Source organism: Pelmatolapia mariae, linkage group LG20, assembly GCF_036321145.2.
Source record: "Pelmatolapia mariae isolate MD_Pm_ZW linkage group LG20, Pm_UMD_F_2, whole genome shotgun sequence".
Taxonomy (NCBI): Eukaryota; Metazoa; Chordata; class Actinopteri; order Cichliformes; family Cichlidae; genus Pelmatolapia; species Pelmatolapia mariae.
Window position 1 is genome coordinate 22,549,651 of NC_086244.1, and position 25,016 is coordinate 22,574,666.

The following is a 25,016-nucleotide window of genomic DNA, read 5'->3' on the forward strand; positions in this document are numbered from 1 at the left end:
CTGAAAAGTGTTTGTTATGGCACTTAGAATCTCAAGAACAGCAGCTTCCAGATCTTTTAAGGTGGGATAAATTTCCATCTTTTCATCGTCAAAGGTTAAAGCCATCCGAAAGATGGGCAAGCAGTGGTGATTGCTTGGATCAAATACACCAACAAAGTCCTCCACACTTCCATGAAGAAGAGATTTCAGCTAAGAATTTACAGAAAAACATATGCATGAGACTAATTGTGCAATTAAGAAACACATTTTACATATATTTAAGCTTTTTATTAAATGAAACACTGTGAAATACTGATTTTACTAGCTGTCAACCGCCAATTATGAAATGGTCTTTATGACATTTTTCAGGTTAAAGTATAGTGAGCATCATCTTACCTGATTGGAAATTAGGGTGGAGGCACAATTGTAAAAGGAATCAAGTTTCTCCTCTTTAACTCCCTTGAGAGTTTCTTGATTTGTTAAAAGGTGGATGACTTTGGGAAACCATGTGTTCATGATGCGATCTTCTGTCCTCTTACACTCCACAGCCATTTTGTTCTGTAGGCTCTTAGAGTCCACGGGTCCTGAAGCTCTATATCAACAGAAGCCAAAGTAAAATCAAACAGAAGTCTATATTTGCTGAGACAGGTCAAATTTGCCTGTTTGCCTTTATGTCCACATCCCTCACCTGTATGATGAAAGCTCAATTAGGACCAGTGAAGAGAATGTTGTGTTTCCAAGATCCAACAGAGTCTGCATTACAGGATTAAGAATATGCAAGTTTGCCTTTATCATCTTGCGGCTTCTGATAAAACTATCATGCCATGGATGGGAGAAACTAAGAATTCTGCAAATGATCAAAAATACAGTTTAAAAATGGGAACATAAAAAGATTGATTAATATTAGTCATTATATCTAAATCACAGATCTAAATGCACACTAAGCACTCACTTTGGTTGTGTAGCGCTCTGTTTTTCCGAGTTCAATCCATCTGCCTGTGGATTCTTTAACACTGTGCCCACTATAGGAGATCAACATACCAGTGATACATATCTGGTTAGTTTAAGACAATCTAGATGTTTAGACTCTAATCTATATGATCAGCAGATATTGTCATTGTGCAACATAACAATAGCCATAAAACACTTAAAGTGAGTTGAAAAAACCTGCAACAAAAAGTCCTGCAAAATCCTGCTACCCCAGAGCCCCAGTTTTAACAAGAAATCACTTTGGGGAAGTATAAAGCCACAGAAAAACTATGGTATGGTGTCTAAGCTGCTTGGAAGACCATGCAAATGTTTACATTTACATGGATTTGAAAAAGAAAACTTTCACTGAATTGCACACCCCTTCTGCTTCCATAGTAATTAATAAGTGATTGATCTGATTTGCAGTCAAATCAACTGACTGTGTGACCACCTCTATCAAAGGAAAACATCTTGTCAGTTTGCTAGTCTGGAGGATTCAGGTGTGTTTTAATGCAATGCCACATTGTTCCCACGGAGTAGACATACCAGCAAATCCATGCCAAGGTCTGACTGTGCAATGCTCAGAGACGCTCCAAATTAAAAGTAAGAGGTACAGCTCAGACTATAACATGTTAACCATTTAAAGCCAGAACCATGAAAACTAAACAAGTGTGGCTTGTTATGAAGGATTTCCAGGAGAAAAGCATCTTCTCTTTAAAAAGAACATGGCAGCACAGCTTAGGTTTGCAAAGTTGCATCTGATCAAACCCCAAGACTTCTGGAGTAATTTCCTTTGGACAAACAAGACCAAAGTGGAGATGTTTGGCCATGGCACACAGTGTCTTGTTGGATGAAACCCAAACACAGCACATCAGAAACACCTCACATCAGCTGTGAAGTACAGCACTGAATAATCTGACACTGTTTTGGAGCCACTGAGTCCACCATTGTATACCAAAGTATTCAAGACACAAATGTGAGGCCATCTGTCCAACAGCTAACGCTTGGTCAAAAAAAAAACAATTAAAATTTTCCAGAGACCCAGTCAATGTCCAGACCTCAACTGGAGTGAAATGCTGTGGTGGGACCTTATGAGAGCTGTGCATTAACAAATGCACACAAACCACAATCAACTGAATCAACGTTGTAAAAAAGAGTGGGCCAAGATTCCTACACAGCAATGTGGGAGACTGATGAAATCATATAGAAAACTATTACTTCAAGTTACTGCTGCCAAAGGAATAAAACTTTCTTCTTTACTGTTGGAAAACTGTTTTTTTTTTTTACTACATTTAAAAATTGGTAAGTAAAACATATTTTTGAAAGCTTTCTGTTTTAAATTTCAGTACCTACACTCTTGCACTGCACTGTACATTCATACGACATAAATAACTGGAAATACCTGTGTACTTTACAATTACACTATTGAAGTTGTCGCTGACTTCCTTGCAGAGTTCCTGCAGCAGTTTTTTTGACTGGGGGCTCCCTCTTAGTTTTGCTGGGACTCGATCTACAATCGAGTCTAACCACTGCTGCTGAATAACTGGAAATTCGCGTCTCTCCACACACTGCTTAAGGAAGTTGTAATTCATCTGTAAAAGTGGAAATACATTAAATAGTAAAGGATTAATATAGATGTTAATGGGGTTGTCTGTTCACATATCAAATTTAATACTAAAAAGTACACATACCATTTGTTTCCGTTGCTCACTAAGCATCTGTAAAGTAAGGATTGAAATATACCATTATTTTGGGGAATATTTTTAGATTTAGCTAGTACTTGTATGTATGTGTGCATAAATAAGTAGATGCCATACAGAAGGTGGAAACTGTGGCTCTGGGGACAAGCTGCGGACAGCTCCCCTCTCTCTGCTCTGTCTTAAATCCTCCGCTGCTTTAGAGACCCTAAAAAATGCAAGCAACAAACTGCCACACTTCAGGAAACCGAAACCAATATGCTAAATACCTGCATATGTCAGACATATGGACTATTTTAACACAGAAGAAAATTTAAATAAATCATAGCTGAAGAAAGGACATACAGTATCTTTTGGCGTTGCTTTACTTCCATTTTGCTCCTTTTGTGTCTCAGTAGCTTCTTGGAGACCGCGACCTTCTCCGCTATTTCCTCCTTCTTGGCTATGATTTGCTCAATTTCACCGAGCTGTTGTGCCCCTTCAATAGGGGGCAGGACTGGAAAGTTGGACATCATTTTCTTCGGTGTATTTTTGAACACTCCCGGAGAGGTGGCCGTCTCTGACAGCAAGAAACTGAAGAGAACCAGAAGAAAAAACAGCTGAAAGATTCCAAGCTATTTGGCTAACTAACTGATTAACTTTAGTGTTCTGCTAACATTTCACCGTGAACAGGCAAACGTTACGTTGCAATATTTATTACAGTGTTTACCTGCGCTGAAAATCTGTCGATTCACCTGTTTGTTCATCCAATACATTTACGCTTTGCTTAGTTTACTCATAAATAATCACAATTTAGTCTCTGAACCGACTTGTGAAGCTTTAACGGCGTCGTTACCATAGAAACAGTTAACAGGCTACAGGAAGAGGCGGAGTTTATTGTTCCCATCCTTGAAAAAAATTGCAGATCGCTAGTAACAAAGTGCATAAAGATACTTACATCTTTAATTATTTTTTTTGTCCAAGTTATTTGGTATGTGTAAACACAGCACTGGTTCATCCCTCGAACTAAGTGCTTTTCATGCTTGAACGATAAATTGGTAACTGTTAAGTGGCTTAAGAGACTATATATATATATATATATATATATATATATTTCTCTGAAAATGGCTATGAACTTGACTAAAAATGTTTGTTTGTTTTTTTGTAAAAAAAAAAAAAAAAAAGCATCCAAGAACAGTTTAACAAAATTACAAGAAAATCTGGTTCCCTGGAAGCAATATTTCAAGAAATACGGGTGGCTCATGCAATTATAATATATTTTCTTCACCGGTGAAATGATCGTTTAAATAGCTGTAATACAATACAAAGGGAAGTCTGGTCAGTTGATAATTTGAACTGATTTCAGAGTAAAGTATCAGGTTTAGGATTTATCAGGATATTCACACTAACTTAATTTCTCGGTAATTACTGAGGAAAGCTCTTTTTTGAAGAAGAGACATGAATACAGACATTTTTAGATTGTTCTAACTCCTATTCTACATCTGTTGTCCTCTTCAAACCGCACTGAAAACGGCATGTTTTTATGCGCAATGGACAGACTATGCATTTGCTGTGCGTCGGATTTATTCTAGGGGGCAGCATTTTCTCTGCGGCACATTCTGCTACCGGAAATAAGGAAGACGAAGGAAGAAGAAGAGGCTTACCCTCCGTTAGCTACCTAGCTACTGCTTGAAAGTAGCGACAAAATATTCAGGTATTGTGATAAAAGTACCCATTATGTGGGCATTATGTAGTATATAAATACTAATAGAATATAATTAAATATATTAAGGCTCGTCTTTGATGCATTTATCCGAAGTATATGCTTTTAAAGGTGCAGGTTATCTTTGTTTTGATTCGTGTTGACGAAAGTCAGGCTTCAGTGTTGTGTTTTTCAAAGAAGGCCCAAACTATTGTTACGTAGAATTTCATGTGTCATGTTGTCATGTTGCAGTCACGCTGAAGGGATTACAGTTAGTTACATAAACCGTTAATACTAAATAAGCCAATATTCTCGGTGTCTAAAATTATATCTTTTAAAATTGTAAACATAACCCCGATGCACTCCTGCAGGATCTTATCATAATGAGTTATGCAGAGAAGCCGGAGGATATAACAAGGGAGGAGTGGATGGAAAAACTCAACAATGTCCACATCCAGAGGGCTGATATGAACAGACTCATTATGAACTACCTGGTGACAGGTGAGGTATCTTTTTGTGGTTTTTGTTACAGAAAGTTGGGTTTCAGATGTCTGTTCTTACAGACATCTGAAGCCAAGTACAGATGTGAGTGTGGATTTTGGGAGCTGATTTTTTCTTATGTATATATATATATATACATATAATTTTATTTTTTTCCCTGTCTAACAGAGGGTTTTAAGGAGGCAGCAGAGAAGTTCAGGATGGAGTCTGGGATAGAGCCTAGTGTGGACTTGGACTCCTTAGATGAAAGAATTAAGATCAGAGAAATGATCTTGAAAGGACAGATCCAGGATGCTATCGCCCTAATCAACAGTCTGCACCCAGAACTGCTGGACACAAATCGTTACCTCTACTTTCATCTCCAGGTGAGACATCTCAGCTTTGTACTTTAATAACTTCTTTTTCAGCTATTTATTAATAAGTGACTTTTATGTATATATTGTGCTATTCTTAGTTAGTGTATTGTCTGTCTTTGTTAATGTTTGTTTACAATGGAGCACTGTAACGAAAACTAATTTCCCCTAGGGATCAATAAAGTATTCTGATTCTGATTAATAACTGCTTCTTGTTATGTATGCCTTGCTATTTTAACACCTGATTGCATCCATGGCTTTCTGGTTTTTGCAGCAGCAGCATCTTATTGAGCTGATTCGTTTGAGGGAGACTGAAGCTGCCCTTGAATTTGCTCAGTCTCAGCTAGCAGAACAGGGGGAAGAAAGCCGAGAATGTCTGACGGAGATGGAGAGGACGCTGGCCTTGCTGGCATTTGACAACCCAGAAGAGTCACCTTTCGGAGACCTCCTTAACATGATGCAGAGGCAAAAGGTAGAATCAGCACACATTATAATTTTAAACTGATTTACTGTATAGGCAAAGTGTCCTTTAACTGATTGAAGGGAACATTCTAGCAGTTTTACATAAGAAGCCGATTTAAATTATAGTACTACTCTCACCCAGTGAGCGTTTGTAAAGTGCAGTTCAATTCAGCTTTTTTTATGTTGTGCGAATTTACAACAGTCAATTTTATATTATTAGGTTTAAAACCCAACAGTATTACAAAGATAACTCCAACAATCAGACAGTCCCTTGTGAGCAGCAGCTGGTGATGTTGTGAGATAAAAACTCCCATCAACAGGAAGTGACCTTCATCCTGTGACGTCTGCCGTAGTTCTGAAGACGGATTTTTATAATCTGAGAACATCAAATGAAGTGATCTCATTTTCATACACAAGACATTATTCTATATGTTGCTTTCTGTTTTTTTAGGTGTGGAGTGAAGTAAATCAGTGTGTACTAGACTATGAAAACAGAGAGTCAACCCCGAAGCTGGCCAAGCTCCTGAAGCTGCTGCTGTGGGCTCAAAATGAACTTGACCAAAAGAAAGTGAAGTATCCTAAAATGACTGACCTCAGCAAGGGAACCATTGAAGACCCAAAATAAGGATCAAAGTGAAAAAGTACCACAGCATCACAAGATGGACACATTTCCTTTATCTATTCATACCCCGCAACAAACTGACTCATATAGAGTACAACCTTTTCTTTTTGTAAGGGTTGCTTTTTGATACTTTATTAACTCAGAATGTGCAGGAAACTGGATGGCATTTTAAAATGACCTCTCACACTAAAGTGACGTGCAAGTATTTCACTTGGTATTCTAATTTACATATTTGTTTATATAAAATTAGTATACTTAAGTTACACTAGTTTTTCTGTCTTTTGGCAGGGAAAGTTGTTGGCATTGGAATGTGTGAATAAAGCCTAAATTAGGCTATCACTTTCTGTGTGTAACCACTTAGAGGAGGAAAAGTTTGATCAGGATAAATGGTTGGCTTAGTGTGCACTGCTTCAAATAAACATATATTCCATCCCTAGAAAAAAAGTCTGCTCAGCTAAGCTGTTGGTCTTTCAGCTACTACTTTTGTGTGATGACAGTAGCCACAACTTGATACTTGGGGTGTTTGAAGCTACTGTGACCTTTTAAAGTTAAAATCTGCTTCAGATTTTATGCTGTATTGTTGCTTGAGGCATTATCAAAAAGATGCCCACAAAGACTTTCAGACTAAATGTAATATTAGCAATAGAGGGAAAATCTAGGATTACCGGAATGCCATCAAGTGTAAAGGCAGCCTCAGTTTCAGTGTTTTGAATACTGTTGATAATGTTTAAAGATGTGAATGGATAATGTGTCCGCAGACATGGAGGCACTTTTACAGATGGATTTATTTACATTTATGAAACCAGTCGCTGTTTTGCAAAATTTAATGTGCTTTTCTTTTTTTGCTGGGATATTATTTTGCAATAAAAGTGGGATTTTTAAACTGGGCAAGTGTTGAAAGACTTGGTGTGTTTCAATTCTAGAAATTTCAAACTGTAGAGGTAAAAAGCAATCAAGTATATTTAATTCCATTAAAATTCTAGTATATGACAGCTTACCAATTACATTGAACATTAGCATGTTATTCTGACTGTTACCAAACAAACAATATCATACTTTCACTTGTAGGAATTCACTGAAAGAGACACAATGATGAATGACATGCTGTGAAACAAGTGTTCACTTTATTAATTCTAGAAAGTGTCCTTGCTGGGAATCATACTTATTACTGATGCATTCATGTATAGGTGATTTCTAATGAAAGTAGGGAGAGATGGAAGAGAGCCTGGAGTGGTGGAGGTATGTTCTGGAGTATAAGAAGCCAGATGGAGTACATGCGAATGAATAGGAAAAAGATAAGTGGAAAGGTGAACATGCAAGGAGGAGATCTAGTGAGATGACATGAGTTTGAATACCTGGGGTCTGTCATCCACAGCAACTAACAGTGCACAAGAAAGATGAAGAAGAGAGTGCAGGCAGGGTAGACTGGGTGAAAATGATTGTTGGGGAATTTGTGACAGAAGGATAGCAGAAAGAGTGAAAGGGAAGGTTTATAAGATGGCAGTGAGGCCTCTGCGTGTTTGTATGGATCCATGGTTTGGAGACGGTGGCACTGACAAAAAGACAGGAGGCAGAGCTGAAGCTATTAAGATTTGTATTGGGAGTGACAAGAATGGACAGGATTAGAAATTAGTATATCAAAGGGACAGCTTAGGTTAAGTGCTTTGGAAACAAAGATAAAGAGGCAAGGTTGTAATGGTTTAGACATGTGCAGAGGAGGGAAAATGGATATGCCAGACAAAGATGTTGAATATGGAGATGCCAGACAGGAAAAAAAGAGGAAGAACACAGAGAAAATTCACTGATGTATTCAAAGGATTCAAATTCAAAGGATTGGTGTAACAGAAGAGTAAGCTAGTGATTGGATGAGAGAGAGGCAGACAACACAGTGGCGATATCTAAACGGTGCAGCCAAAAAGAAAAGGAATGAGCATTAATGTGTAACTGTTTTACTGATGACTAAATATGCAACTAAAAAATCTTAAATTCCCAACTTGCCCCTGCGGGCAGTCTTTATCCTTCAAGCTTGGGTCTTTGCTGTTCCTGGAACTGCACTGTTCTGAACAGACATCTACCAGTCTATCCACTCTACCAGTCTGGGGGTCACTGTTGCCCTCACCCTTCACATCTGTTTGAGCACCTCTCTCAGCCCTTGGTATTTCTCAAGCTTCTCACATTCCTTCTTCCTGTTGTTACTATCACTCATAGCTACATCTAACACTACAGCCATCTTCATCTTCCTCCTTGGACAAACTGGTCAAACCCATTTTGACCTCTCGCCACACACACACACACACACACACACACACACACACACACACACACACACATAAATTTGTGTGTGTGTGTAAATATATATATATATATATATATATATATATATATATATATATATATATAGCGTGAGCGTGTGTGTAGGTGAAGTCTGCTGTTAATTTGTCCTCTTATTTTACTATTAAAAAGTTTGTTACTTTATACTGTTGCCGTACATTAATTCCCACCGGCAACCAGCATACATGCTGTGACGTGTTATGTAACAATTTCCTGCTAACTCAGATAGGATAGCCGGGGGAGCATTTCAGCAACCTTCTAGGTACTGCGCATTTTGGTGCCCCATCCCGACAGCTGCATCTCAGCACGGGGAGAATCACATCTTCATCCGGCAAAGACAGCTCACCGACAGAGCCCATCCTGGTTCTCCGCGGAGGCTCTGTTTCTACTTGCAGCAATGCACCGTCATCATCGCCGAGGGCCCGGAGTCACAGGCGTCTCTCTGACGTTTCAGATGATAAGGTAACGGATGAAACAGCCGGGCTAAACCACTTCCTGATTAACCCTAGCGACGAGAAGAAGAACTGCTGTGTGGCTGCTGGCTGGAGGAGGAGGCAGGGGAGAAAAACTGACACGTGGATTACTCCTCCTAGGGCATCAGGAAAAACAGACTGCCCCCTCTTCTAGCTCTGTTTCGAATACGGCGATCACCTCCTCTCTCTCTGTTAGTCCAGTTTTACAGGTTATGGAATTCACCGTCAGGATCCTATGATGTGATTTCGCGCATACTTTTACGAGAAGATTTCCCCTTTTCACCCGAACGCTTACTTTCCTCACTGATCGACCGGAAAGAGAAGAAAGTGCAGTATACCCGGAGCGGTTGAGAAGAGGCTGCCGTCCGTCACCTCGCGTTGAATGGCAGTTATTCAAAAACATGGAAAGACCTATAGTCCAGATTTGGTCTGTCACAAGGACAACCACCCGCCCGCCAAGATCGTCCCTGGGTGTCATAAGAAGTGGCCTGAACACAACACCAGCTGGTCAAGGTAACCGTTGGTAACACCAACTCATCGGGGCTCGTCTTAACCATGTTTTAACAACTCTACTAAATCAAACCCACCCCCTAAAAGGCTCACAGAGGCCACATGGAGGGGGGAAGAGTTTTTAACTTTTAAATCGTTAATAACGCTTAATGCCTGCCACACCGGTCCTCACTCTTAAGGTCATGCATTCAGGTTTCTGAAGTGCTGTATCTGCTGGTGACACGTATCTTTTCTGGCCTTTCATGGCTCAGTGCTTTTATGCAGTGCTGTTTTGGCTAAAAAGAAGGAAATAACAGTGCTGCCTTTATGAAAAAACTGTCATGAACTGTTATAAAGTTATAATGTACATTTTGAATACTAGTATCTTATGTATAAATCTAACCAAACCATGTTAGAACCCATCACCACTAACCCCTGTTGAATGCCCTACAGGTTGGACTTGCTTCTGCCACATACTGTAGATAAGACAGCCCCTACAAACTGGTCTAACAAGTCCAAAGTTTGTCCCCAGCTGTTGGGGGATGTGCAGCCAAATTCAAATCGCTCTGCTCTCCTCCGGTGCAGGCCTGTGGCAAGGATATGGACAGTGGTGCTGCTGTTGGGGACGTGCCTCCTGTACTGCGCCCGTGTGGCGATGCCCATCTGTGCCGTCAGCATGGCAGAGCAGTTCGGCTGGAGCAAGAGGGAGTCCGGCATGGTACTGGGCAGCTTCTTCTGGGGCTACTGCTTCACTCAGGTGTTCGGAGGCTACGTGAGTGACCGGTAAGAAAGCGTATGCTCTATAAGTTGGTAGGCTCTGGGTTTATGATTGAGAATTATCTTGAGTCTACAGGACTCTGAAGTGGGTCTTCAGTTGGCATCTGTTCTAGTTTTAGAGTTGTAATTAAAATCAAGTCGCTTTATGTTGAACCATGCTGGCACTGACGTAAGCAGCCCAGTGGTGTTTGCTCAGTCTACAGAGATAATGTGATGTACTGAGCAAGATGTTTTCCCTGTAATGTCATGTTAAGTCACAGTGTCATTAACAGATAAGCTGCATGGGTGTCTGCACAGTATTTTTTTCCCCCTCTAGAAACTGGTAACAGTCCAAAATAGTGAATCTAAATGCTCACCTTATTTAGATCAAATATTCTCTATGATTATATTTTCAGCCAAAGTTATCCAAAAGATTAAAACCTCTCAATGTGTTCTTCCAAGCTGATATCTTAGAAGTCAAAAGTTGATGTCTTAGTAGGCAAAAGTTAAAGCTAATGCAACCCATCTGTGCTCTGTTCACAGGGTGGGAGGTGAGAAGGTCCTCCTGCTGTCTGCAGCAGCCTGGGGTTCAATGACAGCTTTCACCCCAATCCTGGCCCACTTCTGCTCCCAGCCGATCCTCTCTATGACACTAGCTCGCTTCCTCATGGGCCTACTGCAAGGTGAGATTAGCGGTGTGCAAGATGAATCATCACTTGAGATTACATTAGTGAGGTGTAAGATCCAGGCAATGAAAAAGGTCTAGGACAGTACTCCCATGGGTCGCAGTTTCGGGTTCCCGATAACTGCCAGACTTATTTACATCTGGAACTGCTGTTTTTCAGTCGTATGTCCCTGCCAAAAAGTCATGCTTCCGTTTAAATGGACTCACATTGTGAAGACTTCTGAAATACAGTGTTGAGTGAGGGCCAGAAGTTTTTTGATTATTTTTCAGACCTTTAAGATATCACAATGATGCAAATCTTTGACCTTTTGAATATAAAATGTCACCACTCTTTTTTTCCCCTTTTTAACGTTTTTGTAATTTCTATTCTATCTATGGCCTTATGTGACTTTGAAATATTTTTGAGCCCAAGAAGACATTCGTGCCAAACCTGAAGGCACAAAATTTCCTTTACGGTTACTTGAGATATTATGTTCACAACAATTGAAGAGACAACAAAGCGATGTGAGGTCAGAGTGACTTTCTTTGAGTCCAAGTGAATGTTTGCCCCAGATATGGTGAGATTTTCTCAGTGTGCTCTAAAGATATTGTGCACGAGAACAGTAGGGATGGGCAATCAGACATTATTCATCTGACCACAACTGCTGCTGGCTTTAATGCCTCAAGAGCATTTGCCAGTGAATGGTCTTTCATTTATTTTCTGTGGCATTTCTTACAAAATTCTGTTTGCAATGCATCCGCTTACTGTCTGCATCAGGGAAGTCGAAATAATCTATCTGACCCACATGAACTCGTGCAGACACATGTTAAAGTCCTTGTTGGTTCATGTTTGCGGACGTTTGTCTTGTGTTTAATGATTAAATTTATCAGTCACACTTACAAGGAATGTGACTTGAACGTGTCCACTGCAGAGACAGCAAAGAAATGCTAAAAACACTCTTGCACTAGCTAGTCTTTTAATGTTAAAAATGTGGGATCCCAGGAATCCAAGATCTTTGAGTACCCTCATCATGGCTACTTTATATATAGAAAACAAATAATAATTCTCATATTTGTTGAGCAATCAAGACATATTTACCTCTGCTGGTGGGATGTTCGATTTGTCACACAGACATCTGTACTTTGCTTTGTTTGGCTTTAGAAGAGCGATTAGGTTTAGTCATTTAAAAGTGTCCTTAAATTGATTTGACTGTATTGTTTTATTTCAAATAACCCGGCACAGTATCATATCTTCTACTCTGTTTCTATTTTCTGTCACATTTTTATGTTTGTCTTATTAGACAATAATGTGAAACGTTCTTCTGCTGAACCTTAAGTCCTTCTAAAATTTGGCTACGCTTTGTGTTTTCATGTCAGGAGTTCATTACCCCTCTCTTGCAAGTCTGTGCTCACAAAAGGTGGTGGAAAGCGAAAGAGGCTTCCTCATGAGCACCGTGGGTAGTGGCTCCTATCTGGGGTGAGTCAAGTGTTATGCAATAACTGGGTAGTAGTGAGAAAAGGCTGAGTGTTCCTTCTTAGTTCATTATTGGGTGTTTTTTATTGCAAACGAGAAGGTTTTTTGTGCTTTTATTGATTTTAATAGCAGTTACTATTAAATATGGTGATTTTATTGTTTCTGTAAAAATGTATAAGGAAATTTCACAATAAAATTCTGTCATACTAATCACATGCTGAAATGTCTTTTTACAGGGTTGTGTTTTAACTTGTCATGTCTTGTTGTGGTTTTATTTCCCAGCACTCTGGTAATTGGGGGGGCAGGCTCCCTCATGTTGGACCTTTACGGCTGGCAGAGTGTTTTCTATGTTTCTGGACTCCTTTCAGTCCTGTGGGCCTACTGCATGTGGAAATATCTACTCAAAGGAGAAGGCAAGTGATGCTTCAGCTGTGTCAGTAGTTTCTGTGCTGTCTCTTATCTTGTACCTGCTCAGCTGGAGTCAGCATCTTCTTCTGTGCTCATGTTCTTGTATTTTATCTGTGTTTTGTAGGGCCTATAATCACCCTGGAGTCCCTGGGCAGCAGTGGAGCCCAGTCCAAACTGACCAAAAGACATTGGTTACGGCTCTTAAAACAACCTGCTGTCTGGTGAGATAAAGCCAGCTTTTATTTGTGAGGGTGTGATTTTATGTGCAATTACACCTGTAATTTTTGCACACATATTTTATGCTCTGTGCACATGTGCAGAACTGCATGCTTGTTTTCATATTCAGATGGATAAGCAACGATAATCTTGCCTGTGTGCCTTCAGGTTCTGATGTAATGCTTCGGCTGATTTACTGCAACCTCAAAATTTCAGAATACCAATTGTAACCATTGCATGTGTGTTGAGCTAGAAGAAAAAAAATAGGAGGAGGAATGTGGAAATATGTAAAATATCTTATTATCAGATTTATGTTGGTGTTCCTCAACTGTCTGAATCATGTCTCTGAGGTCTTTTCCTTCCAGTCCCTCCCTATGGCCTAGATATTTATGCACTGTAATACACCTAATGTGCTCCATTTTCAGTGACACAGACTACATGTGTGGTCTTAATTGATCTGATCCCTGTTGACACCTCCACATATTACATGATAGTTTAGGCTTATAAGTATTACTATGCTGTTGACTCACTTTAACATAATGCATCATACCTTCATAGAGGTATCGGTTAATAACAAATAGCACAGATACAAACCTTTTATCTAATAGGAAAAACAGTATCTAAGTCAATGTGTCATTGTGTGCTAAAAAACGCAGAACGAGTAGTTGTGTAATTATAATGGGCTCACTGAGACTTGTTTTTCTTCATTCAATAACCAGTGCCGTAATAGTGACGCACCTCTGCACGGCGAGCACCTTCTTTACTCTTTTGTCATGGCTGCCAACATTCTTTAAAGACACATTCCCCGATGCCAAGGTAACTATTTTCTCATGACTCTTTTGATTATTAGAGAAACCAATCAATAAAAAAAGGGCTTAAGGGATAAAAATTTGAAAGACCGCACCTTTATTTACTAGACTTAGAGTCTACAGCCATGTGAGTGGCTTTGTGAAACTAGAATTAGATATAAAGGCGCTTTGAATTATGTTCTAAGTTTTGCAGTTATATACATCAAAACTCTGAATAGGTTAAAATTTTGACCAAATGGTGGCGCTTGAGGAAAAATGCACTCTTTTGTAAACTCCTGTTTTGAAGCTTTGATTTTAGAATTTTGGCCATCACCATCCTGGTTTCTTGGAACCAGAAGTGACCACTTAAATGACACGGTGGAGGATTCATAGACTGCATTGCTGCATTGCACAGACACAGATATCTGCTGAATAACATACGAATAAAATACTACAGTTTGACTCTTTAGAATTCACATATAGGCTGTAGGAAAAAATAACCAGCAAAAATGGTGCCAGCAATATTATATGTCAGGTAGTTGCATTAAACATGCTCCAAAAGGCACAAATAACACAAGTGCAATTGAGTCATCTGGTTCAGTGACTCAAATTAGCTGAGGTGAACTAGCTTCGGGCATCTTATTCTGCATCTTTTAAGACTTAATGAAATTTAAGAAGGAGATTACGAGAAAGGGTGAAACTAAAAAATAAATCAACCTTAGGTGTTTTTTTTGGCCAAAACCTCCTTTTTTGTACTAGGCTGCAAACATGTTTACTTATGGTATAATGTTGAGCATTTTAACTTGAAAATCTGTCTGACCAAGCAGCTGGAAAAATTACAATAACTATAGTTCCTGAAGGGGCCACTTGAGCCTGGCTGCAAAACAGAGGCAATCTCCATAGATTTGCATGTTAAAATGTCCAAATTAACAAACACCACTGCAAAGAATGTTTACAACCTAGCACAAAAATGGCCCAAATTCATAACAGCTCTACAAGTGGTGGGTTTTCTTGTTGTTTTAACTCACGTGTTTTGGCTTTTCTGAGATTTTAATTTTTAGCTGTGGCCGCTTTGATTGCCAGATTTGGTGATGTAGACAGCTGTAGATGTCTGCTGGTCCTTACCTGTGCTCATTTGAGTCACTGAGTTGGATTTGTCTCCTGATGTTGGTGACTTTCGCATCACATGACAAATAATGTGGCTTGTGTACGTATGGACCAACAAGAAGTTTGTGTTTAATTTTTTATAAGTGGAACTCTAGTTTTGATTGACACCAGCAGTGATGCGTGTCTGTGCAACGTATGAGGAATGTTACAAATGCAGCTGGTTCGTCAGTTATATTTAAATTTAGCATACTTTATATTTAGCATATTTAGCGCCCTGCCCTATTTCCTAAACATGGGTTCCTCTGGTTCCTTAAAAGCATGACAGTGACTAAAATGCTATTGCTTAGGCTTTAAAATGCAGTCAAGGAACCACTGGGTTTCTACATCCATCTTCTAAAAAGAATTTTTAAGACTCGTTGACTTTTTAAAGCAACATTAAGTCACAGTTATTTGTCATTAATTGTTAGGATCATCATCACTGAGACAGGTCACTAAAACAACACATGTCCTTGATACACTACACAAAGCTGGCTGCTGTATGTGGTCAAATAAACCCAAAAAATATTTTATCTTTCCAGGGCTGGGTGTTCAATGTCATTCCTTGGTTAGTGGCCATACCGTCATCCCTCTTTAGTGGCTGTCTCTCTGACCACCTCATCAGTCAAGGTAGACAATAGGAGAAATAAACTGTACATCAGTATTATTTTAAATGTTTAGTGCACTGATATTGTTATGTTGGACTTCCCTAATCTCTCTGCTGAATCCCTCAGGCTTCGATACAGCATCAGTGAGGAAGTTGATGCAGGTACAATATTTCTCAGTTGTTCAGTTATTCTGTTGTATGTTGCGTGTTTAGTGTGATTCTTCTTCCCAGTACAAAGTGCATGACTGTCCTGTTTACACTGCGTATGCAATGAATTATGTACAATTGTGTTTGATGTGGGGGTTTTTTCATGTGTCCATCCCTCTGTGTTAGTTTTTCTCCATGGGTGTGTCCAGTGTGTTTACCCTTCTTCTGTGTGGCACAACTACCTTCCCCTGGGCTGTAGCATTTGTGTCTGCCACCATGGGCCTCACCACCTTCAGTCACAGGTACTGGCACCCACTGTTTCCTCACACTCTGTAGCTGTATTCACACTTATGCTGCAGCTTTTCTAAACATTACCCGACAGAGGTACTTATGAGAACACATTGATCCCACGTGACTGGATCAAATATTAAATGGTCTTTAACCTGCTTGTTCCTTAGTAAGAAATGTTTTTGTGATGCCCCATTGTGTGTATTTGTGCAGATGTGAGGTTAGTGAGGTTAGCTTTAGCTTTACATGTGAATGTGGTGTTTCCTGAGAGATTGTTTTGTGTTTTGTTCACTCAAACTTGATGATACAATTTCAGAATATTACCCTTATTTGCATAGCTTCTTAGAAATTAAATGTTAAATATTTCACCACTCCGCCCCCCCAGTGTACAACTTTTGTTTTTGAAAAAGTCTTAAATCATGCTGCTTGGCTCAGGCGTAACCAAGGAAGACTTGGCAGGTCTCAGCTTTTATTAGGCATGCAGTTTGTCTAGTTGTCATTGTATCGGATCAGTGTCTGTAAGCATTTATGTTTTAACCACTTTACCTAGTAGTGCCTTATTACATTTGGTTTGTCTTGGAATTCCTCATCCCAGCTACTAACAGGGCATAAATGTTGACTTTAATTGTAATAAGTTAAAATAATTTCCAAAGTAAATACTGCATTTTTTTAAAGAATGCATCAATGCATGTTTGTTGTGCTAATAAGTATGCAAGCCAACTTGGGTTTATGGTAATGAAGGTACAGCCGCTACAATGGTATGATTCATTGATGTGTATTTAATAACTTGTGAACAACACTGGAGCTCTTTGGCACAGAGGAACTGGATACATTTTAAAAAAGAGTGACTAAAGAAAAGGATAAAAAAGAATAAGAAAACAATGATCAGTTCTTTGGTGGTTTGGGGCTTTTAAGGGATTTGTTCAAAGCAATAAGATATCAAAAATATATCTAAAAATAATCAGATATCCTTTAAATTAAATTGTGAGTGCACTTATTTTAGTGTATTCAGTTGCATATTGAAAGGGGAAGCTTGAGGAACAATGAGGCATTATGACCACAGCAGGAATTTTATGTAGAAGGTGTAGCCACGTCTAATTATATATATATATATATATATATATATATATATATATATATATATATATATATATATATATATATATATATATACATATATGTATATGTATATATATATATATATATATATATATACATATATGTATATGTATATATATATATATATATATATATATATACATATATGTATATGTATATATATATATACATATATGTATATGTATATATATATATGTATATGTATATATATATATGTATATGTATATATATATATGTATATGTATATATGTATATGTATATATATGTATATGTATATATATATATGTGTATATATATATGTGTGTATATGTATATATATATATATGTGTATATACATATATATATATATATATGTATCTCCACATTTTGACTTTTTCCTTGAAATTCCAACTTTATTCTCAAAACAATCAATAATATAGATTTTTTCTTAATGTGGCCCTAATACTACATTTTATACATATTTAAATGGTGTAAATAAAAAGTATAAGTTATTTACCTATATTACCTTGTAGTAATAATCAGTAAATATAATGATTATGATTTGGACAAAAAATGTATTTCATTTTGGTTTTTTGTGGCTCCATTAAAGATATTTCGAACTCACTAAAGAAAATCTATTCTTCACTCTGGTTCCAGCCATGACGACTAAAAGAGAGTAGAATTGATATAGATATGTTTGCAATAAACCAGTAAATATGCATTCAGCAGTAGCACAGTACAGACACAGATTTTCTCTCCATCTGTTTTTTTATGGGAAAGAATGCCATTCAGAGTTAGGCTTATACTCTGTTGTGGTTTGGGATGTATTTAGAGTCATTTCTGAAGTTCAAATTGACAATGACATGTTTTTCTTTTGCAGTGGTGTTTCTGTAAATGTTCAAGATCTTGCTCCGTCCTGTGCTGGCGCTTTATTTGGTAAGTTCTAAAAATGTGTTTTAGAACAATGGAAAAATGTCACACCTTACGAGTACTTACTGTACATTTCTTTTCCAGGCGTTATGAATACATGCGGTGCTTTCTCAGGTGAGTTTGTATTAATTAAAAAATATCTACTTGTCATTAATCTTTTACCAGCAGTTGCTTTCATGCTTTTAAGTGAAATCATTGATTCACTTCTCTAAATTCAAACTTTGAGGTGATGTGCTGAATGTCAGTCCCGCTTGTCTCTTTGTCCCATGCATATTTCATCAAGGGACCATGATGAAGTTTGTGTCAGATGAATAATACAGGAATGAGGGGATGACAGTTAGTGGTCCTGTGAGGGACACAGAAAAGACTGACATTTTCTCTGTAGAAATTTAGATGTGGGACAAATTGAATAGTTTTGCCACTTAAAAGACACTGCACATGTTGTTACCCTCTTTGTGCTGCTTTGCTATTTATAGCTACTCTGTGTTCCTGTGCAGGGGTCTTAATGGTGTACTTCTCGGGGTATCTCATTGAGGCGACAGGCTCATGGGCTTCTGTGTTTGCCCTCATCACCACGGTCAACCTGCTTGGCCTCTGTACCTTCCTGGCATTCGCTGAGGCACGCCGGGTTGACATTGACTCTACTAAGGTCCGCCACCACAACATACACATCTAAATCGTCAGTTATTGGAGGGACCTGAATGTGACCTCGGGCAACCAGCAGCTGCGATATTATCCAGCGCATAGATGAAACTGCACACAACAATTCTGAAAAGTTTGATTGGCTCTGTGGTTGTTTGACTGCAACAGCAGCACACAGCAGAGCCTGCACAATGTTACTGAAAAGTCTTGTCGGGCTTTAACCTTGGATCCTGGAAAGAAGACAACTGTGTTAAAGGGTGCTGTGCTAGTTAAGGAAGAACGTGGAAGTAGGAAAGACTACATTACCTCCAGGCTCCATGGAAAATAGTTTACACTTAACATGTGTACAGACTGTGTTACTTAGGAAGAAGAAAATCAAAAAGATTGTTAACTGAAAGCCATAGCCCGCTGCTCTGCTGTGTTTGTGCCGAAGGAGCTGTGAGAGTGATGGACGTGTCACTCTCCGGAGTGAGAGCTGTGACAGACCGAGGTGGTTTGTTTTTGCCCTGCAGGGATGGGTTAGGCGGCGTGGATGACACAGGGAGAGTCCAGCCTCTCATACCTGAAGTCTTTTATTAGTACGCCTCACTCAGCCGTCATTCAGAGATCTGAGTGACACCTCATTACCCAGCCACTAATTACTTTAAAGGCGGTTTAATGTCCTATACAATTTACCTTCTGTGGTTCGAATCACCGAGAGCTTTATGGCAGCAAGGCTTTGCCTAAGTGTGCTCTCGCTGATCGTTGTCTCCAAGGGTTTAAGTTGAAAGACCAAAGGTTATTAATTAATTTAATTAATTGTATTTTCATTATTTGTAATTGCATGTAATAGAAATACCTCACCTAACTGCTTTGAGTAATTTTATATTTATATGGATAGAGTTTGAAAAACTTTTTTTTTAATTGTGTTAAATAGATAGGTTAGATGACAAACAACAAATATATCTAAATAATCACCAGTGTGATATCATAATGATGTAAAAACAACACATGCAGACAACACGATTCTTCAAGAAGAAACTTTTTTAGGTTGCATTATTATCGCACTTAATACCTTTGTTACTTAAGCACTAGACAGGAAGTGATATCAGTATTTGGGAGGGCATCCATTAACTTTTCATGATAGATAGTGCTAGCTCTCACTAAGGCAGTTTGAAATAGTCTCCAAGTTACACAGTGACGTTATGAATGTTAGGGGACAGGCGAGATAACGATAAATATCGGATTCAGTACAATCGAACTGGAAACCTATGTAGCAACGTAAAACTAGCTGCATAACTCTGTCTGAAGGTTTAGGTAAATGTAATGTTTATCTTTGGCGTTCACAGTTTTACAAGTTCTGTTTTCATGTTAGGTCCAGATGCTTATTTGATACCTTAAATCTATGCATTTATTGTTTCGTGCCTCAGTTGAGCAACAAGAAAACTGCAAGACATGCACCTTTGTGGTAACAAAGTGTCAATTGCTGATTGCTGTACATTGCTGATAGTTGCCTTATTTGTTGGATTTTTGTTGCCTTTTTCTTTTGTTACTGTTATTTGCATACAACTCCACATTGGCTTATATTTTCTAGGATTTTATTCCATATATATTTGGAGGTGAGACTTTAGGTAGAACATGAAGTGCATTTCTGATGTTGGCATTGTCACTTGTTACAAAAAAGGATGAAGTCATTGGATTTATTTAAAGCTTAGCTCTCTGTCTTTCAGAGTAAAAAAATGAACTTTTCTTCACCTATTTATTTTTGTGTTTGATAGAAAAACATAATCCTAAGTAGCTATAAATTATGATTACCGTTTTAAAAACTCTTATCTAAAATCGAGTATCTTTCCCCAAATCTCTTAAAATTCTGTTCCAACACTATGTTTTTAGTGTGGCCGTACACAGTGTGTTTTGCTTGGGTGTATCAGATATCCACGTATTGGTATTGTTTCAGGATCATCATAATTAATGTTCGTTAGGGTGTGATTTTGGGCTAGGGTTAGTGTTACTGGGCTACTGTTATGGTTATGAGCTTGTGATGACATCACAACATAGGTTTTGATGATCCAGCAACAACACAAATGCAGGGACATCAGATCATGCTTGTGTTTGTGTCTTACATAAGACTACTGTACAAAATAATCACTCTTCAATAGGTTTTTTTTTTTTTTTTTTTTTGTGCTGGATCTCACAGTTGCTTGCACTGCACTATTTACAAATGCCCGCATGCCTTTTTTTTGTTATGTTCACATCTTGAAAATGTAAACCTTTTACATTATAAATAGTTTTCGCCAACATATCTTACTACAGGTTGCTGAAAGCCTTCTGACAAATAGTTTTTGATAACCTGTAATGTACACGTTAGATAGAATAATAAAAGAAAATGCAGTATTCTAATGTGTTTCAGATATACTGTATTTAAAAGCTCCTGAGTTTGAATAAAAAAATATATATTTTTGTCAACTATTTTGAGTTTCTTCAATATGTTGCACAGAGAAAATACTGCATGTATTTTCTCTGCATCTCCACAGAGAGGCAGTGCAGCATCAGTAATGAGGCGAGCACACGGCGTGCCTCCCAATCTCCAGATACTCCACAGTTCCTGTTATGTATAAAGGGGTCCTCCTGTTTAACAGCATACCCATGAAGTTTTCATGAATGTCGATTTGCAGCAAATATCACCAGCTTCTGCACGAAAGAGCCTTTTCATACACAAAGCTTTCAAGCTTTTCAGGAACTATAAAGGTTTGTCCTGGGAACCTTTTATTTGGACTCCATTATTTAGACCAGTCCAAAGGAGGTTCCACCGCAGGTTCGTCGTGTTCACACTACCGGCCACACTACAGCCCCGGATCCCGAGTCCAGGCCAGCAGTACTTATGTGGTGGCACCATATGGCAGGATGCTGTGTGCCATGTTGGCTAGCTGGCACTACCCACGTGCGAATGGCCAGACGCTAGTCACTCCCCCTCATGGGACCGAATGGCTCGGGTTGCTATGGAGACGGATGGCTTGTGGCTGCCGCGTGGCGATGAAAAGAAAAAAAAAAGGAGGGGTCACAAGTGAGTGAAAGTAACAAGTCAGATAAAAGTCAGAGGAGCGGAGCGGGTTGGCAGTGAATTTAGCTTTTTGATGTACAGTTCATATAAAAAAAAAAGAAAACACGTCGGTGTTAAAGAGGTGGCCAGTCACTTATTGGAGTGCTCTCACTGACACAAAATGGTGTTGTAAAAGCAGACATAATCATGATGAGTGGCCCACTATTTAATTAGCAGAGATGAAACACTGAGGGGAGAGTAGAGGAGAGAGGGGGAGATAAACCCTCCCCACCTCCTCTCTACTTGTTGGCTGGTAGGAGTAACCCAGTAAATGCAGGGCCCATCAGAGAGCCAGAGATACATGTAAATGAAATAGCCCCATTAATTAGTAATTAACATCAAGTTAATGACATTTCACTGTGTCGCCATCTCATCCTATGTCCTTCCTCTGTGGTGGAGGGGTTGTCTCTCGGGTCCCTGATCTGAATGCTAATTAGTGAAAAGCTAAAATGCTATATAGGACTACCTAATAATATAGAGGCCCAGTTTAAGATTGGTCATTGTTAGGGAGGATTAATCACTTTGTGGCAATAGATCAGGAGGCTTTACAAGTCTCCCACTCCTTAGAGGGCTGTGATACTGAAGGCCATTGACAGGCTTTATGTGCTAATTGCATTGCGCCTGTTAGCCTAACGTTTTGTTATCCCTCAGGACTTCGAACTACTTTCAACCATTCTCCTATTTTTCAACAATCATCCAAGAAATATTTCCATTTAAGTGAGCGTAAAATGGTTTTGTATGTTACGTCTTGTTATTTCAGTCTCTTGTTATAGCAGCGATTGAGTTTGAACACAACAGCAGACACAGTCTTTAGTTTCGGGTCCCCTCCTGAGCCTAAATCAGCTCTGTGACAGAGGTAATTTTACATGATTTGACTGCAGCCTGGCGCATTATCTCTGTGAAGCTGGATGAAACATGAAGTTAGTGCTCTGTACACCCAGTGTGTTCCTGGGATGGACAATGAATGTCAGCTCCAAAATGAAGGAAATGTAATCACTCACTGATGTGCATGATTATGTCCTACAATGCTAAACGAGACCTGCAGCGTTTCTCCATCCCTTTCTTTCTTTCTTTCTTTCTTTCTTTCTTTCTTTCTTTCTTTCTTTCTTTGTTCTGATAGATAATTGACCCTTTAAAGGGATCCCCTGATGCCCAAGCTCATCCACCATTAGCACACCATCTCACACACACATGCGCACAACCAAATATGTTGATTTCTGTCAATTAAAACCCCATCAGCTGTTTGCCTCCTGCTAGACATATGGCCCGTGTTAAATCTAAAGAGCAAATGGAGCCTCCATTGAGAGGGGCATCATTTTAATGGAACCCTGAGGGACAAGACCCACACCTGCGCGATAATAACATTAAACCATGCTCAGCCCACTGGCCAGATGAGGACAGTGTTGGTTTGTGTGTGCTGTGTGTGTGTGTGTGGATACATGCACATGGCTCTACTGTATCTCATTTCAGCCTCAACTGCAATTGTTTGGTCTGTTTCTAGAACCCACAGGTATGTTTGGTTTGAATCCTTCGCAGCGATATGTTTTCTGTTTTCAGAGCCACAACAGCAGAAAAGAGGCTCAGGCTGTTTTCAGCCTTTAATATTTATTATATAACCCTGAGAAGCAAAGACACAAATGCACTCCATCACTGCAAACCAGCTCTCCCCTGCAGTCAGAGTGAGAGTACAGATTTTTCTTCTTTTGCCAAATGAATGGTTATGGAGTTCACAGGTCCTTAGTCAGAAACAGAGACAAATATCTGAACAAATGTTTAGAAATATAATTTTAGAAAACAATATGGTGCTACGCCTTTGGCACGGAGTGTCAGATGCTTGGTTTTAAGGCAAGAACAGAACAGATAAAACACTGATGGGGTAAATATAGCACGCCTTTTCAGTTCACCCATAACAAATGAAAGTATATTTATTAAACATGAATGTCTGTGCGTTGCTGTTAATGAGAATGACTTTACTTCTCCTAATATTTTTAATATTAAGAGGAGTAAAAGTATTTCTGTTAGCTCCCAGTGTTCTCATTATTTTTTCATAAATCATTTGCCAGTAAAATCTGTTTTGTACATTTTGTTCAAACAGTTCAAAACACAAAGAAAATCTGTTTACTAATGCAAGACATAGAAAAATCATTAACCAAAAATGGGAGGCTCTTATTGCAAAATGTTTTCTGCTATTGCTCATAAAATCATCAATTAATCAGAAATATCAGACAGTTGTAGATGAATTATCTTACTGTCTCATCTCACCTGAAACAAGCAAATTTGAATTAAAACATCCAGTGCATCTCTTGCTATATGATCTTGAAAAAAATGAATACTTGAATATTGGGGTGAATAAATTAGGTGACTGGAGCAGTAAATTCAGTCTTTTATTATTACTGACTCATGGTCCAGAGGTTTTACAAATAAACACAGCCCCTTTGCTATGTGTAGCAGGTATTTAGATCTAGGGTTGCGGTTTATTTGTGTTATTAATTAATCTCAAATTTATTATCCCGATTAAGTCCAGAAGTGGAGCCCAGGGGAAGGTGGATTTGGATTTAGCTTTCTGGGGGTGGCTGTGGCTCAGAAGGGAAGAGCGGGTTGTGCACTGATTGGGGGTTCAGGGATTTGATCCCCAGCTCCTCCACTGTGCATTCTGAAGCGGTTACTACTGAACCTAGAGTTGGCCCGAGTGGGATTGATTGGATGGTGTGTGTGGGATTGTTGGTCAAGCCGATGTATGTGATTGGGTGAGTGAGGTTTTTAGATCCTTTACTGAAGTAAGAATAACAGCACACACTAAGACTACTCCAGTACAAGTTAAAAACCTGCATTCAAAAGTATTTAACAAATTTTAGCAGAATGTAATTAAAGTACAAAAAGTAAAGGTAATTATTCCACAATAAAATAGTCCCTCACAGATACAGTATGTGGCATTTTGGATTAATATTCTTGTTGCATTTTTTTTTTTTTGCAGTAGATGTTTAAGGCTGAGCTGATTTTAATACAGTTTAATCTACAGTAGTGTATGATATTCTACAATGTCGCATATGCGTATTCCATTCCTGTAATTGCCTTTGTGTTTTTAAAATCAAAGTTTTCATGAGCCCGCAAAAGCAGCCATGTATTCAGATTAGTGACATTGCTTACCTTTTTTCTTAAAAATTAACAAACTTCCAGTTTCTACTTAATCTAATCAGAAAAAATGTTGCATTTAAGATA

The 25,016-nt window shown here is 38.7% G+C and overlaps 3 protein-coding genes across 3 annotated transcripts in view; 2 read left to right on the plus strand and 1 right to left on the minus strand.

The window, feature by feature from the left end:
• dnah12 (dynein, axonemal, heavy chain 12) overlaps positions 1–3,157 on the minus strand; it is a 29,353-nt gene extending 26,196 nt beyond the window's left edge. The window contains exons 1-8 of the mRNA XM_063464529.1: positions 2,991–3,157; positions 2,766–2,853; positions 2,640–2,666; positions 2,351–2,540; positions 932–1,001; positions 668–826; positions 376–571; positions 1–189 (exon numbers count right to left, since the gene is read on the minus strand). Coding sequence (XP_063320599.1) covers positions 1–189; positions 376–571; positions 668–826; positions 932–1,001; positions 2,351–2,540; positions 2,640–2,666; positions 2,766–2,853; positions 2,991–3,157 — 1,086 coding nt within the window. The remainder of the gene's footprint in view (positions 190–375; positions 572–667; positions 827–931; positions 1,002–2,350; positions 2,541–2,639; positions 2,667–2,765; positions 2,854–2,990) is intronic.
• A 1,080-nt stretch (positions 3,158–4,237) lies between these two features.
• LOC134618591 (glucose-induced degradation protein 8-B homolog) lies at positions 4,238–7,146 on the plus strand. Its single transcript, XM_063464057.1, has 5 exons — positions 4,238–4,338; positions 4,698–4,827; positions 4,996–5,192; positions 5,455–5,652; positions 6,094–7,146. Exons 2-5 carry the CDS (start codon positions 4,710–4,712, stop codon positions 6,265–6,267), a joined length of 687 nt encoding a protein of 228 aa, XP_063320127.1. The 5' UTR covers positions 4,238–4,338; positions 4,698–4,709; the 3' UTR covers positions 6,268–7,146.
• Positions 7,147–8,874: 1,728 nt separating this feature from the next.
• On the plus strand, positions 8,875–22,802 carry slc17a9b (solute carrier family 17 member 9b). Its single transcript, XM_063463975.1, has 13 exons — positions 8,875–9,581; positions 10,143–10,340; positions 10,857–10,996; positions 12,355–12,454; positions 12,734–12,864; positions 12,984–13,080; positions 13,795–13,891; positions 15,549–15,636; positions 15,741–15,775; positions 15,947–16,062; positions 18,027–18,082; positions 18,161–18,190; positions 18,574–22,802. Exons 1-13 carry the CDS (start codon positions 9,451–9,453, stop codon positions 18,750–18,752), a joined length of 1,398 nt encoding a protein of 465 aa, XP_063320045.1. The 5' UTR covers positions 8,875–9,450; the 3' UTR covers positions 18,753–22,802.
• The last annotated feature ends 2,214 nt before the right edge of the window (positions 22,803–25,016 follow it).

Coding starts and splice junctions, on each gene's coding strand:
- LOC134618591 (XM_063464057.1), top strand. CDS start 4,710: ATGAGTTATGCAGAGAAGCCGGAGGATATAACAAGGGAGGAGTGGATG. Junction 4,828..4,995: donor TATGAACTACCTGGTGACAG/GTGAGGTATCTT, acceptor CCTGTCTAACAG/AGGGTTTTAAGGAGGCAGCA. Junction 5,193..5,454: donor ACCTCTACTTTCATCTCCAG/GTGAGACATCTC, acceptor TGGTTTTTGCAG/CAGCAGCATCTTATTGAGCT.
- slc17a9b (XM_063463975.1), top strand. CDS start 9,451: ATGGCAGTTATTCAAAAACATGGAAAGACCTATAGTCCAGATTTGGTC. Junction 9,582..10,142: donor CACAACACCAGCTGGTCAAG/GTAACCGTTGGT, acceptor CCTCCGGTGCAG/GCCTGTGGCAAGGATATGGA. Junction 18,191..18,573: donor TACATGCGGTGCTTTCTCAG/GTGAGTTTGTAT, acceptor GTTCCTGTGCAG/GGGTCTTAATGGTGTACTTC.